At 38.7% G+C, this 15,536-nt stretch overlaps 2 protein-coding genes across 13 annotated transcripts in view; one reads left to right on the forward strand and one right to left on the reverse strand.

The window, feature by feature from the left end:
- Positions 1-11,686, forward strand: part of SLC5A12 (solute carrier family 5 member 12) — a 38,453-nt gene extending 26,767 nt beyond the window's left edge. For all 3 annotated transcript variants that reach the window (XM_085581219.1, XM_085581218.1, XM_021539031.3), the window contains one exon: positions 593-11,686. In XM_085581219.1, coding sequence (XP_085437345.1) covers positions 593-751 — 159 coding nt within the window. In that variant the 3' untranslated portion in view covers positions 752-11,686. The remainder of the gene's footprint in view (positions 1-592) is intronic.
- ANO3 (anoctamin 3) overlaps positions 11,576-15,536 on the reverse strand; it is a 108,643-nt gene continuing 104,682 nt past the window's right edge. For all 10 annotated transcript variants that reach the window (XM_085581211.1, XM_077784400.2, XM_085581210.1 and 7 more), the window contains one exon: positions 11,576-14,839. In XM_085581211.1, the coding sequence (XP_085437337.1) occupies positions 14,657-14,839 (183 nt within the window). In that variant the 3' untranslated portion in view covers positions 11,576-14,656. The remainder of the gene's footprint in view (positions 14,840-15,536) is intronic.

Here is a 15,536-nt window from a genome sequence, read left to right on the forward strand (position 1 = left end):
CATTTGTCCTTGGTCCCAAGGTAGAGAAGGAATTGTTTTGTCTACCCACTCTGTGAAAAGAGCTTACCAACACTTAATATAAAGCTCAGAACTACAGACTAAAGCAGCACAGAATCTGAAAAATATAAAAGCTGAAGCTTAAGGCATCAAAATAATGTCTGACCTCCCTCTCCCTGCTGGGACAAAACTGCACTTTACACACTAGACAGTTCACCAAACTATTGTCTTCCACCAAACTCAGAGAAAAAGACTTTCAAACTCACATGCTCATGAAGCTCTCTTGCTGCTGTCATCCCCATCATCAGAGCTTCTGAGGCTTCTGCCCTCCAGAGCAGCACTTGAGAACAACAACCAGGCAGTGCTGCACTCATCAGCATCTGAGCTGCTCCTTCCCACTTCCTCCTCCTCCTCCTCCACAGCAACAGGACCAGCTATTCTCCAGGTGTCCCAAGGCTTTGTAGCTCATTAAAAAGGCATACAGAATGAAAGCCTTTGTTCTTCTTGTATTGCTTTCATAATTTTCTTTAACCAAAAGAAAAAGGCAGTGAATACAGGCTTCAAATTACAAGGGTATTTTGTTCCTTTCTTTCAGATGGACTTTGAGAAAAAACTTCCGGAAGCTGCTGCAAATAAAACCAGAACAGATAAGGCCTTCAAGAATAAGACCAACAAAGAAAATAACCACCAGATACGTGGTTACAATTCTGAAGAAAATTCATATACAAATATAAGCAGAGAATCTCGCCTCTAGAAGCTGAGGGACAAAGGACGTTTAATCAAACTTTAGTTCTTCAGCTTAAGAAATTAATAACTTCTTTCACTTCACTTACCAGCTTGTAGGTGACCAAGAGGGAGCAGTTGCTCTCTGTAGCAATAAAGGCCAGATTTTTATTTACAAATCTCTTGGCAGACCTGGGAAATGATGGGACAATCAGGTTTTGGAAGCACTGCTATTTCAGAAGAAATGTTTCATGAATTTTGTTGTAGAAGCTCCTACTCAGACACAGCTGCAATACATCTGCATCACCTGCTCTATTCAGCAACTCATCATTGAAAGGAATGTGCAAAGGTGAACTTGAGATAAACTAAGACTTCAGAGAAGTTTGGGAGGTATCTCACGAAGGTGAGTTTGTGAGCTGCCCTCTGATAGAGGGAGAGAAGAGAGGTCAGGCTGCATCTACACCCAAGTATCACAAAAATTCTCCTCATAGGAACCCTGTATAGACCAGACTGGTCTTTCAGTCAATGAGATAACTGTGTTTGCTTCCTCTGGGGAATTCAAGTTTTCTTTAAAGCTTCTCATTGTAAAAGCTATAGGACAAAATAACAAATTTTACTTTGAATTCAGGATAGCTCTTTGTTGCCGTGCGAGACTGGCTCTGGGAGGACGCCAGCGGGAGGAGGGGAAAGGCGGCGCCGCTTTTCCCCTTCAGCTCTGTGAGGCTCAGTTCTAGCGTGGGAACAGACAAAATAGCAACATGGGGCTCAGGTGCAAACACGTGTTTATTGTGGGAGTGTGTTCCCAAGATGCTGGGGCACCAGCCAGGGGTCGGTTATACCCTGTGCCGGGGGTGGGGGGAACCTGAGCCACAGCCAAGGGTGATAGGGCAGGGACAGGGAAACCCTGGAGGCCTCGGGGAAGCAGAAGTGGCGATGGGAAAGGCAGAGGGGAGGGGAGGGGGGGGCAAGGGAATGACCATGTGGCGAGGGGGAGTGATAAGGGAACGCAGGATCAGGAAAAAGGACCGTGGGGGAAGGGGTGAGCTGGGCCACAGGACAAAGGGGGAACGTGTGGGAAGGGGGGAAGGGGAATGGGGGGGGGGGGAGAAGAGAAAATTACAAATCCCACAACTCAATCTTTTGAATTTACATAAAGGAAAGGGAGTTCTGAGGTAAAAACAAATTAGTAACATTAAAAATTACTGAGAAAATGTAAGTTGAGAGATATCAGAAAGTGATGCACCAAGCATAGTTACAATGAATGAGGCAAAAATCTTTTCCACATTACAATTTAAGATAAAGGGTAAAAAATTATCATAAACACATTCTGTATCGAGGATGAAAGCAGGTTTCATGATGTGATGCTTGTGGTTTTTCGAATTCTAACAGAGCAGAAGCAGTGACATGATTTCTCCAATTTGATTATTTGATTGCGAAGTTTGCATAGCACTGTGGGCAGTAATTAGAGAGGATGATCTTTCCTTCTATAAGATATAACTCAATCCAAGAAGTTATTTCCAAATTATCACAAGCAATGGGGAAAACTTGTATTGAAATAATAAGGGAACTTCGGGCAAGGTACATTTAGGAGATGGGATACAGAGGTGAACCTGGGCGCCACTGTTTCAGGGGAAAAAAACCAGTGGAGCTCTGGTCCAGGTTTCCAGCTCCACTCCCTTCGAAGGGGGCCTCCCCCACAGCAAAGGGGAAAGCTTTCTTACAAAGGGAGGTCCTCTAACGGAGGGGCCCCTCCGGCGATCCCTCCCACCAGAAGGGGGCCAGAAGAAGGACCAAGGGATTAATCCAACCTGTCCTCCCCCCAATAGGGGCTGGCTCGCAGCAGGATGGTGCAGGGCCATTGGAGAGAGGGGTGGGGCTGGCGGGAAAACGTGGGTGGAAGAGAAGGATCAAGGCGGGAAAAGGGGATCACTGTAGTGTGGCCAGTGCCATCTTGGGAGGGGGTGCTGGGTGCACTGCATCTCGCCCGGAGAGGCACGGACAATGCCACCCCTAAGGGAGGATAACAGTGTCCGGCAGGGCACTTGGGGCGGCTCGGCCGCTGCCATCCCAAGGGAGAAGGTTTGGGAAAGTCTGTGGGGAAAAGGGAAGGGGGGGCTTTGTAGAAGCCGAGGAGGAAAACTACAGGAGAGGGGCTCGACGTGGCTGGAAGCCAATGAAATGCATGGATGTGAAGGGCCTCTCTTAGGATGTTAACACTTCTCCCATAGCTGATGTGTCACCGTTTACAATTCTGTCCCATCCGTGTCCTTTCGACCCCCCGTGCCCCCATAGCCCAGAATAGGGAGGAGAGGGTAGAAAAGGCAGCTTTCCGAGAAAGACAAGGCGCTTTCCAGTATGTGTTACCCCAAAAAGACCAATCGAGGTTGCGTCCTCCTCGGAAAACAAAAAGCCTCCCGGCCGCCAGGGACATGCAAGCCTACAGCCCCCGTTTGAGCGCAGACAGTGGTTAAAACTCAGAAAAGAAAAAAAGGTAGCTCAGCCGCCCACCAGGGTCCCACCCTGCTCTGACCCAACTTACCCTCTGGCCTCGGGTGGTGAAATCTTTATCTCTCTCCTCAGTAGTGGAAAATCACGCTAGACTGAGGACACATTCTTTTGCGGTTTGGCTCTCCCAGAGGCCTGGGTGTTCCCGTTAACCAGGGCTCGCCTCTGAAACCCTGGGTTCAGCCACTGTCAGCCTCTGGTCTCCATTCAAATGCCGTCCCCTGACAGGCCACTCGTTGAGCTCAGTCCATCGAGCCTCTGCCAAACTCTCCTCTTTGTTCCCGGGTAAGTCTACCCGGCTCCTGGCCCCTGCAGTCCGGCTGCCCGCGCAGCGTGGCCGCTCCTGGGCGGGTTAGAGAGCATGCCGGCAAGGACAGAAGAGGGTCCCTGGCTGGAACTTCAGGTTTGTTTTCCACCCGGCGCATCAACTCCTCTTAGCGTCTGCAGAGCTCTTGTGGCGACAGAGCTCCTTTCTCTCTCTCCCTTTCACAAATTGATGGAAATAACCATCCTCTGCTACCATTTGTTGCCACGCGAGACCGGCTCCAGGCAGATGCCTGCAGGAGCACAGCGGGAGGAGGGGAAAGGCAGGGCCGCTTTTCCCCTTCGGCTCTGCGAGGCTCAGTTCTAGCATGGGAACAGACAAAATAGTGACATGGGGCTCGGGTGCAGACACGTGTTTATTGTGGGAGCGTGTTCCCGAGACCCCGGGGCACTGACCAGGGGTTGGTTATACCCCGTGCCGGGGATGGGAACATGAGCCGCGGCCAATGGGGATAGGGCAGGGGCAGGGAAACCCTGGAGGCCCCGGGGAGGCAGGAGCGGCGATGGGAAAGGCGGGAGTGGGGGGCAGGGATAGACCGCTGGCGAGGGGGAGTGATAAGGGAACACAGGATCAGGACAAAGGACCGCGGGGGGGAGGGGCGAGCTGGGTCGCAGGACAAAGGGGGAACGTGTGGGAAGGGGCGGGGGGGAATGTGGGGGGGAAGAAGAGAAAATTACAAATCCCACAGCTCTTTATCTGTGTATCTAAAGTATCAAAAGTATCTACTTTTATGCAATAAAGAAAATAAACCAACATTGAATGATGACCATCCCTCCTAATTGATAATTCATGTGGAATTTTGAAAAAAAAAATACATAATTAGGCAAAATAATCTGTCTGGTACACTGTCTTGGAAGCAGAGCCCACTCATTGCCCTCTTTCAGTGAAACACATTTCTTTGAAAACCTGCTGGTTGAAAATAAAATCCAACAGATCTCCTCTCACCTTGATTAACTTCTGGATATAGTTTTTCAATAAATATATTTGTTTTAAAACAAAATTCAGAGTTGAGTGAAACAGATTGAATGAAAATATCCAAGACAACTCACAGACCCACCTGATACATTTAGCTTGTATTTTTTTGAAGAGCCCCTCTGTTGCTTTTGCTTCATCAGTGACCATCTTTATGATGCAGATGTATGTCAATCTGGTCCTTGAAGTTACTTCCCCTGTGTTCATGCTCTACCCCTGGAAGTGATCCCAGGATTTTAATTAAAGAACAGAAATAGCAGTCTGTAAATGACAATCCCTTGCTTGCATGGGACAGTTTGTCAAGAAACTGAGAACCAAGTCAATATTTGTGTTAATCCCTTTTACACTGCTTTTATAATCTCATTAAAGCTTAGAGCTGAGTCTGGCTATAAGACAGCTGCTTGCTGTCTCATGTGGTATGCTTTTCCTTCCTACTTCCATACCTGAGATTGTTATCAAGGCAAAGATGGAAATTCAATAAATACTACTGTACCATTTACATCTCATGGGCACAAAGATCACTGATTAGGTTGTATTGGGAAAGTCTGACTACCATGCATAAGGATGTAAAATAATTCCTGAGTGAAAGTGGTTCAAAACATCAATATGAAGCCATATAGTGAGATAAGGGTGATAAAACCCTCTCTAGTCATAGTTGGAGGTTTTCTGATTCAAGATCTCTAACTCTGAAGACAACAAAGTCTTCCCTGAACATTTCTTAAGGAACTTAAAGCTTATACTTACAGCAGCGTTATGCTCTGCACGCATTTCACAGGTTTGGTAGCATTGGATGCACTACAGACTTAACATCTTCTCAAGCCATTTGCCATATGAGAATCTTAATTTATCCATTTAATGTCAGAAAAAAATTGAGTTTGGTTGGCTAGAATTGCATTCTCTCCAAATGCTACCGAAGAAATACCCTGAAGGATTTTTCTTCAACTGTTTCCAGACTAGTTTTGTTACAACTAAAGCTGCTCCGTGAGCTCAGGTGTTTTCTGTACTTGTAATGGAGGCAGCCACAGCATTACACTAATTCCAACATATGGATCATACATGACAGTGTACAATGGCTAAAACCAGCAGTTCATTATTCATCTTTCTAGGAAGATTTAAGGATAAGTCCTTATAAAACTGGAACTCAGAGACATTTATGTTCCATTTAAATATTCATGACAGCATTGTTATCTTCTCAGTTCCTCCAGTGTTGGAGTTAGCTTTTTTTGACTTAGAGAAAGGGCAACATTTAAAACTCAAAAAACCCTTAAAAAAAAAAATCACTAAAACTCTTAAAGAAACCCCACCAAACACATCATCATACTCCACAAAAACCCTTTTTCCTCATAATATTAAAAAAATTACAACTTTATAATCCCATATTTCAATAAAACTCTTCTAAAAAAAATCCTTTATTAATAATAAAATAGATTTTTCTTCCTTACAAGTCTCCAAAACCAGCTTTTACAATTATAAAAATTATAAACTCTTTAGCTCTTGTAAAATTGTAAACTTTTCAACTCTTTCCAAAACATTTTAATTTAATTACAAACTCAGCTTATTTACTAATATTATTGATGACATTTAAAAAATAAGTTTTAAAAGTATTAAAAATAATACCTTATATCATTACCCTTCATATCTTTATACAATTTTACAACACAGAACTAACCTATATTTTATTTCTCATATCAAAACACACTCTTCACTTCCAAAATTCATAACAAAAAACCAAAATCAAATAAACTAACAATAATTATTTCAAACACCTTACCAAACATTTTCAAACTAACAAAACTGTCATATCTTTTTTTTATCAAAATACACACTTATAAAGTATTTCACATCTCCAAAAATCAAACAAAACCCATTATTACTGCTTACTCTATCAACTTATACAACTTTCTATTTCTACAAAAACTGTTAACACTCAAAAATCACAATCTTTACAACTATAACAAAAAAATATTACCAATACCCATCTTTTACTAAATTAAAAAATATTCATATATCTATCAATACTTTGTCAAATGCAATTTTTACTTCTACACACAAAAAACAACTAGTTATACTTACCAAAACTTTTTACAAACTTTTCCTTCTTTAAATACACCCCCAAAAATAAAAACAAACAATAACCCCACATACACAACTTTAAAATTAGCCACATTTTTAATACATTAAAATATACACCATACTTTTAAAATTCTCTCTTCCCCCATAAATCAAACAATTATTAAAAAAACACACCACACTTTAAAACACATTTTAAATCAACAACAAAAAAACCCCCTCAAACTACATCTCAAATAAAATGAAACAAAACTTTGCATATCTTCAACTTTTTAAATAACACATTTATAAAACCTAATCCTCCAATTTTTAAACACTTTTCAAATAACATAAAATTTATAAAAAACCATCCAATTTTAATCAAAGACACTGAAACAAAAGTTAAAAACCCATTTCCACTAATAACGTAAAACAAATTGTACTTATATTTCCAAAAATACAAAACCTAAATACAAAAAATATAAAACCATATCACACTCAAACTCACACCAAGAATTCCACAAACAAAAAAACCACACAAACTTAAACCACACAAAACCCCTACAATTTATATCAAACATTCCCTATTCTACCTACAAAACCTACAAATCTTAAAATTTTATATGAATATTTAAACTATAAAAATTATTAATATCATAAAACTCTTTAAACAAAAACAGAATATCCATCATATTAAAAATCCTGAAATATTTGAATTTATAAAACTTAAATATTAAAGAAACAACTTAATACCTTATAATTAACCAATCCCTAAACAAATAATAAAAAATTTACTCTCCACTTCCTGAGTCATTGATCATTCCAGAATCAGATCTAGCCTGTCCACTTTGGTTGGAAAACTGAGATTATGAAACTAGGTACAGATAAATCCTAGAAGAGATTAAATTTAAGAAATTGTTAGTCACTAGTAAAAGCAGTACTGAAAATTTTAAAACTCAGTCTAGCAGTGCCTTGAGGCCAAAATAATTGAATATTTCTAATAAATGCCTGAGCCAAGTATGATCCTGAAATTATTTTCTTACAAGACTATGGCTTGAATGCTCATGAGCACACATTTTTCAAGTATACAATTGCTTTTAATTATCTTTGAATATTTGAAATAATAAAGCTCACAGTCTTTTTCAAAGATATCCAAGTTTATTATTGAAAAAGAAAGTAATAATCAAATGTGCATGATACAGCAAGTAATTGCATTTGTATATGTAAACCTTGATAAAGTAAACAGCATCCCAAAGACAAATTTATGCCATGAGTGTCTTACAATAGTTAATCAAATTTACAGCTTTTTCCTCAGTGAATTCTTTTACTTCTAGGGTACATAGATACTTGTAAAAGCAGTCTTAAAATACAAAATAAACTGAAAGCTGACATGCTGGAGGAACTTACAGCTTTTGCACAGAAAAGTAGATTTCTCCAAAAACATTCTCTCTTACTGTAAACTTGATTTAAGTATTACTTACAAAGTGTAGATTTATGAGTAGAAAAAATAGCTGAAATTTTGTTCTTACTGCTTACTTAGAAATCAAGTTGTATTTAAACATTGCATAAATTTCAAATATATACACATTTTAAGAAATCTCTTATGACTATGATATTGCAAGTTAGCCAGAACTATCAGAGTAAAAAAATGACTGATCTTATTCAGTTAGATTTTACATGAGATTATTTCCAAGAACTGACATTTCAGTTATACTACTCTAGGTAAAAATTAGAGCAAACTGGTTGGAAGATTATTCAATACGAAATTCCAAGTAATTTAAATAGAACATGAAAAGAAAATGTGATCTGATTTTTTATTCATTATTAAAAGAAAAATCATCACGTTCTCAGTGGTTAAAATCTCACTAGCTTTACACTCCATTAGGTTTAACCCTAATTTCTCACCCTGTTGCATCATAACAAGTAGCTCATACCAGTAAGAATGCAAACTCCAGAGAACAGCTAGCAATACAGAGGTTGTATCAAAAAGACAGAATGAGCCAACAGAACTCACACAAGGTCATTTTGGGTGCAGTGAAGAGGAAATACACAATTACATTTCAAGACTACATCCCGGTCCTAGATTTAAAAAGTTCCTGTATACCATGGAATAGTGCAGTTATTTCCCTACTGTTACTTGTTGTGCCATTATAACTTTGTGCTGTGATGGTAACATTGTGCTATTATGGTAATGGCAAGCTTACAACAATCCAAATTTCTAGTAAATGCATTTGCAATGGCAATATCAGATAAAAACTGTCAAAACTAATCCATTATAGAAATTTAAAAATTATACAACTAGGATATTTAGGGTGTATGTGCATGTGTAGGAAGGGACACAATGAGAAAAAATTCTGGTGCTTGGGGAAGTGACTGAAAGGACAGGAACAGCACAGGTAGAGGTGCCCCATCCTGCCTCACACTGCTTCATCCCACCAAGGCATACCAATTTGTAAAAAGCACCAAACAGATTTGTTTGGCATCTCAGTAAGGGACATCCAAAAACAGCCTGTAAAAAAATCTGCTGTAACAGAATTGTCCTGGAAATTGGACTGTCACCCAGAGGGCAGTGTGCAATAAAACAACAAGAATAAATAAAGAATGAGCCAAAGGAGAAAAAAAAAAAGAAAATATCCGGAGGCCTGTCCCCATGCTTCATCCTCAAACCCTTATTTTGCAGAGCCTGATGCAATTCTGGAACAAAACTTGCTGGAGTGAACAGGTGCCCTTTGCTGCCTTCAGCTCAATCTCATCCTCCACATGCTGGTTGCTGAATTTGACCTCAGAAGAACATGTGTTTTGTGGGCATGAGATTAAGTATGAAAGGACTTGGGGAATTTTTTAAGCTACTAGATTTTCTACTACAGGAATATAGGTTAGAATTCACTAAAACACTTTGAAAAAGTGTCACTGTATGCATTTTAGTCAGAAAAAGTATGCATTGGAATCAATGTCTATCTAGAAGTGGAATTCTATTTGAATTCTAGATTCAGTCTTAACATCAAATAATCATTATGAAATGCTGTCCTTTTATTTGTTTCACACTTTACCCCTAAACAAGCAACATCAGCACTTTATGAGGATTCCAAAAAAATATAATGCTTCTGGAAGTACTACTGCATTTTAAGTGATTACTGATACCACTATTTTTATCTCTGTCCATTTTCTTAATAGAAGCTAAATAGAAAATGTGATATTTTTTAAATTTTCCATCAACTTTATCACATTCATAAGTAGCCGTTTGTATAAAATGAGTTTTATTGATAAGGCTATTGCCCTGTATATACAAAAAAATCTAGTTTATAATAGTTTCAAAGAAAATTGGTGACAGTTACAGGCTAACTATACTAATTTGCCTCCAAACAAATTGTGACATATTGCAAAAGTTTGCTAAGTCCCACAATGCCATGTAGGACTTGACAGGTAACACCAATAGATTCCATGGCTCCAGAAATTCTCTCTGGTAACACTCTTAGTTGGAGTCTGCAGTGGAGTAAGCCACAGCAAGGAAAGAGTAGATGTGCATTATCCATATGATTAGACTGATCATCTTAATGGCACATTAAGAATAAAACATCAAAATTTTTGCCTTTCTCCATATTAATACTTGCCCTGAAGCTATGTTTCCCAAGGTATTTTTCCTTCCATATAACTTTTTATGAAGTAAACTTCTTGAAATTTATTAATTTTTCCATTAAGGTATTTATCTACTAACCTATATTCACCAGTCTGTCTAAACATTTTCCTTTTGAGCTTTCCACAGGGCATAATTGAACCTAACTGTCCCTCAGAACACAATTTATGACAAGTTGTTGTTGGAAAGGCACACAGCTGATGTGTACTTCATATTAGTGAAGATATGCACTTCCACAGAAACATCTAACAAAAAAAACCAAAAGCTCACTTATCATTCATCATTGCTATTGAAATTTTAGCCCTGTCACCATTTTCTCTATAAATCCTTTAACAAAAAGGGTTAAGAAAAAATTGAATCATTAACATTGGAAAACATCACCAAAGTTATCAGGTCCAATCTTTGACCAAATATCACCATGACAAATAAATCACAACAGTAAGTGCTATGCCCAGTCATTTCTTGAACACTTCCAAGGATGATGACCCCACCGCCTCCCAGGACAGCCCGTTCCAATGCTTTCAATGATAAAATTCTTCCTGATGTCCAACCTGAACTTCACTGTGAGCAGCCTGATATGATGTTCCCTTGTCTTGTCCCTAGCTGCCTGGTAGAAGAGGCTGACTCCCATCTTGCTACAATCTCTTTCCAGGTAGTTGTGGAGAGTGATAAGACTCCTCTGAGCCTCCTCATGTAACTAAACAATGACAGCTCCTTCAACCACTCCTCCTATGATTTAATCTATCCAGATGCCTCACCAGCTTCATTGCCCTTCTCTAGGCATGCCCCAGCACCTCAGTGTCTGCCTGGAATTGAGGGGCCCAGAACTGGACACACATTTCAATGTGTGGCCTCACTCACATACAGGGAGACAATCCTTCTGCAGAGCCTTCTTGGCCTCCAGCAGATCAACAATCCCACCTAACTCAGGATTGTCTGCAAATTCACTGAGGATACCCTTGATCCCCTTGTCAAGATCATGGATGAAGACATTAAACAGAACTCGCCCCAACAGAACTGGTTCCCTTGGGGAACCACTCCTGACCAGCTGCCAGCTAGATAAACAGCATTCACTGCCACCCTCTGGGCATGGACATCCAGCACTAACCCAGCTAAGAGTGCACCTGCTGCCACTTTCTCCAGAAGAATGCCATGGGTGACAGTTTCCAAGGCTTTACTGAACTCATTATAAGGTTTGCCTTGTTTCCAAATATCCAGGGAATATCCAATATCTCAATCAGTGTGCTGTGGGAGCCTAAGCTGAACATTCAGGCAAGCCTCAGCACTCAGCTGTGAATACTCTTAATGCCTCCCTCTTTGTAGAGACAAATTTAGGGGAACCTCTCATTAGGATGGCCAGTAAAACAGAATCCTTATCTTCCTTTTTTTATTCACCAAAATTCAGATCTCACACATTAGGCACAAATTTAGAATAAAAAGTTGTAAGAAATGAGGTGTATATCACATATCTGGACTTGGTGCCATTTCTGAAATGGAAATTTCTTTTGTCTGAAACAAGATGCAAAATTTGGTTAAGAATAATTGACACATTTTGAACAAATACTTTGTATATAAAAAATCTAGTTGCTCATGCAGTCTCTCTAAGGGTGCATGCATAGAGCAAACTTTTCATAGATTAGATCTGCAATGATCTAAAGCATATTTGCACAAACTGAGGTTCTAAAGCTTTGTCAAATTTCACAAATGCAGCCTGCATGCACAGTCTAGTCATACTAGTCATTTGTTTGAAAAGACCATATTTAGCATATTAAAAGATCATTCACCATTCAAAAAATACATTATTCCTGAGGACAGTGTGTGCCTTGTTCTTTAGGAAAATAACATGCAGTCAATGGAAACAGCATACTGAGCAAAATCTAGGAAAAAAGTTTCTGAGCTTAAGCAACTGGCTAGATGGTGGCAAGACCTTTACACACTGTTGATGTCCTCCAAATGTAAAGGACACACAGAGTGTTTCTCCAAATTTCTTGTGCTTTCCCAGTGCATAAACTGCACCATGTCAGATCTACATACTTGCCTTTCATATACTTCTACATTCCAGTGTTAAAAAAAATCATTATATATATATAAATACATATGCATGCAAATCTCAAATACAAACAGATTGTTTAATGTGGTTTTTCAAGTCCAATTGGAATTTGCCTAGGTATGTATTGACACGTGCCAATATCAATAGCAGAAACAAGAAAGTATAAAATAATATTTCTGATTTTTGCTTAATTTTACCCTACACCTTTATAACTTGGCCCAGCCAAGACATTTTGTTTTTAGAGAAAATATTGGAAAGAGCTCATCTGTGACCTTCTGAAGCATTCAATTATCACTAGGTGGCACACAAATAAAAACTGTGACACAGTAAAAGCTGTCAAACAGTGCTTCACAGTCCATAGAATGAGACAGAGAGACAATAAATTAAATCAAATCTTGTGATTCTATTAGCACTGAAGAGAGTGCAGTAATTTTTTTCTGATAACAACTCCTGAGGGACTTAATGCACAACCCAGAATATGAAGGAATGAAACAGCCTTTCCAAAACACGGCAAGCCGAGTTCGATCAGCCCTTTATCACAGAGTGAATGGGTAATGTACCTGATTGGGCCAGATCTTCAAATTTTTCTTCAAATTTCTTTCCTCCTTTCAGGCAGTACTATAGATACCCCTACAAGTGCCTTGTCTTGCTTGTAATGGAGCTGAAATTAACCAAGAAATCTCATTAAAGTGGTGAAACAACTGAAGAACTTAAAAGTCTGATGTTAGGCTCTCTGGATACAACACATCCTAGTTAACTACTTTGATGGGCTCTTGACTCTTGAAATTAATTTCAGTGAAATAAGATTATTTCACTGAAATATTATTATTGTGCTAATAAATACGAGTGAATACTTGACACATGATTTTGCTGCAGCTTTATCCCTAAAAATAATGTCAAAATTTGTAGACTTTGTAGCTACTGTGCTTTGCTAACTCTTTGTTTTTCAGATTTTTCTCATCCAATACAGAGAAGCATTATTTAAAATTGTACAAGAGAAACAGAACAACTGTAACACTGTTTATCCATTCCCTTCCCTGCAAGGTATCCCTTCAAATTTGTTTAAACATGAAGTGCTTTTCCTGTATTATGAAATGTTAGTAACAGACAATTTCATCACCAAAATGTGACTATTAACCACAAGCAACACTGCAGTATGCTGTTTGCACATAAAAACTAAAATATGATGCTTCAATGAACATCTACTTTTTTAGTGATTTTATCAAAAAATTCCTCCCCAAAGTGTACGAGGACATACTAATAATAATAGTAAATCTATGAGTAACCATTGCGTGTGTATGCATTTATATACAATTTGTATACATATTTGCCTGTAGCCAGCTCCAATGTTATGACATATTTAGACCAATAAAAGAAGCATACATTACAACAATATTTACTATTACAATAAGAAGAACATTGTTACAAGTTGCTCTTCTCCTTCCCTGAACAAGCAAGCCACGATGTTATACTGTATGTCTCATATATATCAGGAGAAGCTTGCATCCTATAAAGATATAATTGCATTTTGAAAAGAAAATAATTTGCACTGCATGGGAGTATTTCAAGTTAGCACTCTGTGAAGTCATGGAATCATTGCCCAGGCAGATCAAGAGGAACAGTAACATAGTATGAAAATGACAGTTCTTTCATTCTGGAAGCATGTGGAGATGGCCTTTCACACACAAAAGTGCAAAGACAAATCAACAGCTGTGTAATTTTCAAACAGAAAATTACCTTCTCCTGGTGCTGCTGTTTTCTTTCTGAATTTGGACTTTTTGGTTTTCAAGATGGGTAAATTAATGATACTGATGTGCAAATCTCAAACTGCATAGTATATATTTAGCAGCCACAGACCCCTTTTTTTAGGGTAGGACCACATCCACAATCTCAACAAGAGACTAGGACAAACCTGACAAAACAGTAAGCCTGAAGGATCAAGTTATAGCCACAAAGGCAACAACTGCTCTTTTCTTTAGAGTTATTACAGATAGAGCAGAGCAATCAGAAGCTGTAGAAGTAGTGTAGATCACGTAAGTTGGTTTTAGTCATGCCGTTACTCTATAGGTTCACAGGTAATTTTCTGTTTCCATCATACTGATAGTATCTTCATAAACAGCATGAAAATCCATTGCCTGTTTTTAAAACAATGTCCAGATTTTCACTCTGGACAAATTTCTGAATGCCAATTGTCATTGGAGCTCATCACAGACCAGTTACAGGTAAGGCTTTTCATTGACATCACTGGAAACATCTCAGTGGCCACCAAAATATGCAACTGTACTGCCTAGCAAGAACATATATACACCATCACCAAACCTCACACTGATGCCAGACTGACTTCATTTTGTAAATTCACTCTCCAATTTCAAACAGTGTTTTTGTTGCAGCTTGGTAATGACTAAGGCCATTCATGGTGATACTGTTTTCCATTATTTTTCCTTTCTCTTTGCAAATGTTCCAGTTCAGCCTCATACATCATTTCCTGGACTAGGTATTTCTCTCTTCTCATTCTGTCACACAAGTCTTTGGGTATGTCTGGAATTAGGTAGGCAATGAAAGACTTTATTCCAAAAACAAGGTGCTGAAAAGAAAAACAAAAACAAAAATAATTGCTTAACATATAAATAAATATTCTTTTGTAGGACTACACTTTAGAGTCTAAATGTCTGTGGCAAAACTGGACTGAGATTAAATTTGTGACTGAAAGGCAACTCCTTTAGTTTTTTTTAATAAAAGCACTCCTGTGGGAGTAAATGAGTGATCTAAAAGAAATGGGCAAATGCTGAAGTTTTCTAAAAAGGAAAACAAAGGACAGAGTTAGTGACTTAAATGAAGATGTGACTACAGGATATGCTAGGTTGATCAACAAATACCAACTCTACCTACAAGCAGTCTTTGGTCAGGGCTTATCATGGAAATAGGTAATCAGATTCCTGGGGAGTACGCAATACATACTTCTAACTTAGTATACATGATTCAACTTTTATCTTATCCTAGAATCATGGATCCTTTTCCTGACACACATTCTATCTTGTAATAACTCTGCCTAATATACACAAAACTTACACTTAGTTTTCGATAAAATAGGAAAGACTGGGCAAGGAACCAACAGGATGTATAAGATGACTGTTAAAGAAATATCATTTTAGAGGAGTTCTACAGCAAGTGCATGCTCTGCCAACTCTTTTTGAAGTAGTTGATAGTCAACAGTTTGGGGAAGACAATTTTTTTTCCTCTGTCTTGACTGTAATGAACAAACAATTGATTAATATTACAAT

The sequence above is a fragment of the Lonchura striata genome, chromosome 5 (assembly GCF_050655825.1).
Source record: "Lonchura striata isolate lonStrDom1 chromosome 5, ASM5065582v1, whole genome shotgun sequence".
Lineage (NCBI taxonomy): Eukaryota > Metazoa > Chordata > Aves > Passeriformes > Estrildidae > Lonchura > Lonchura striata.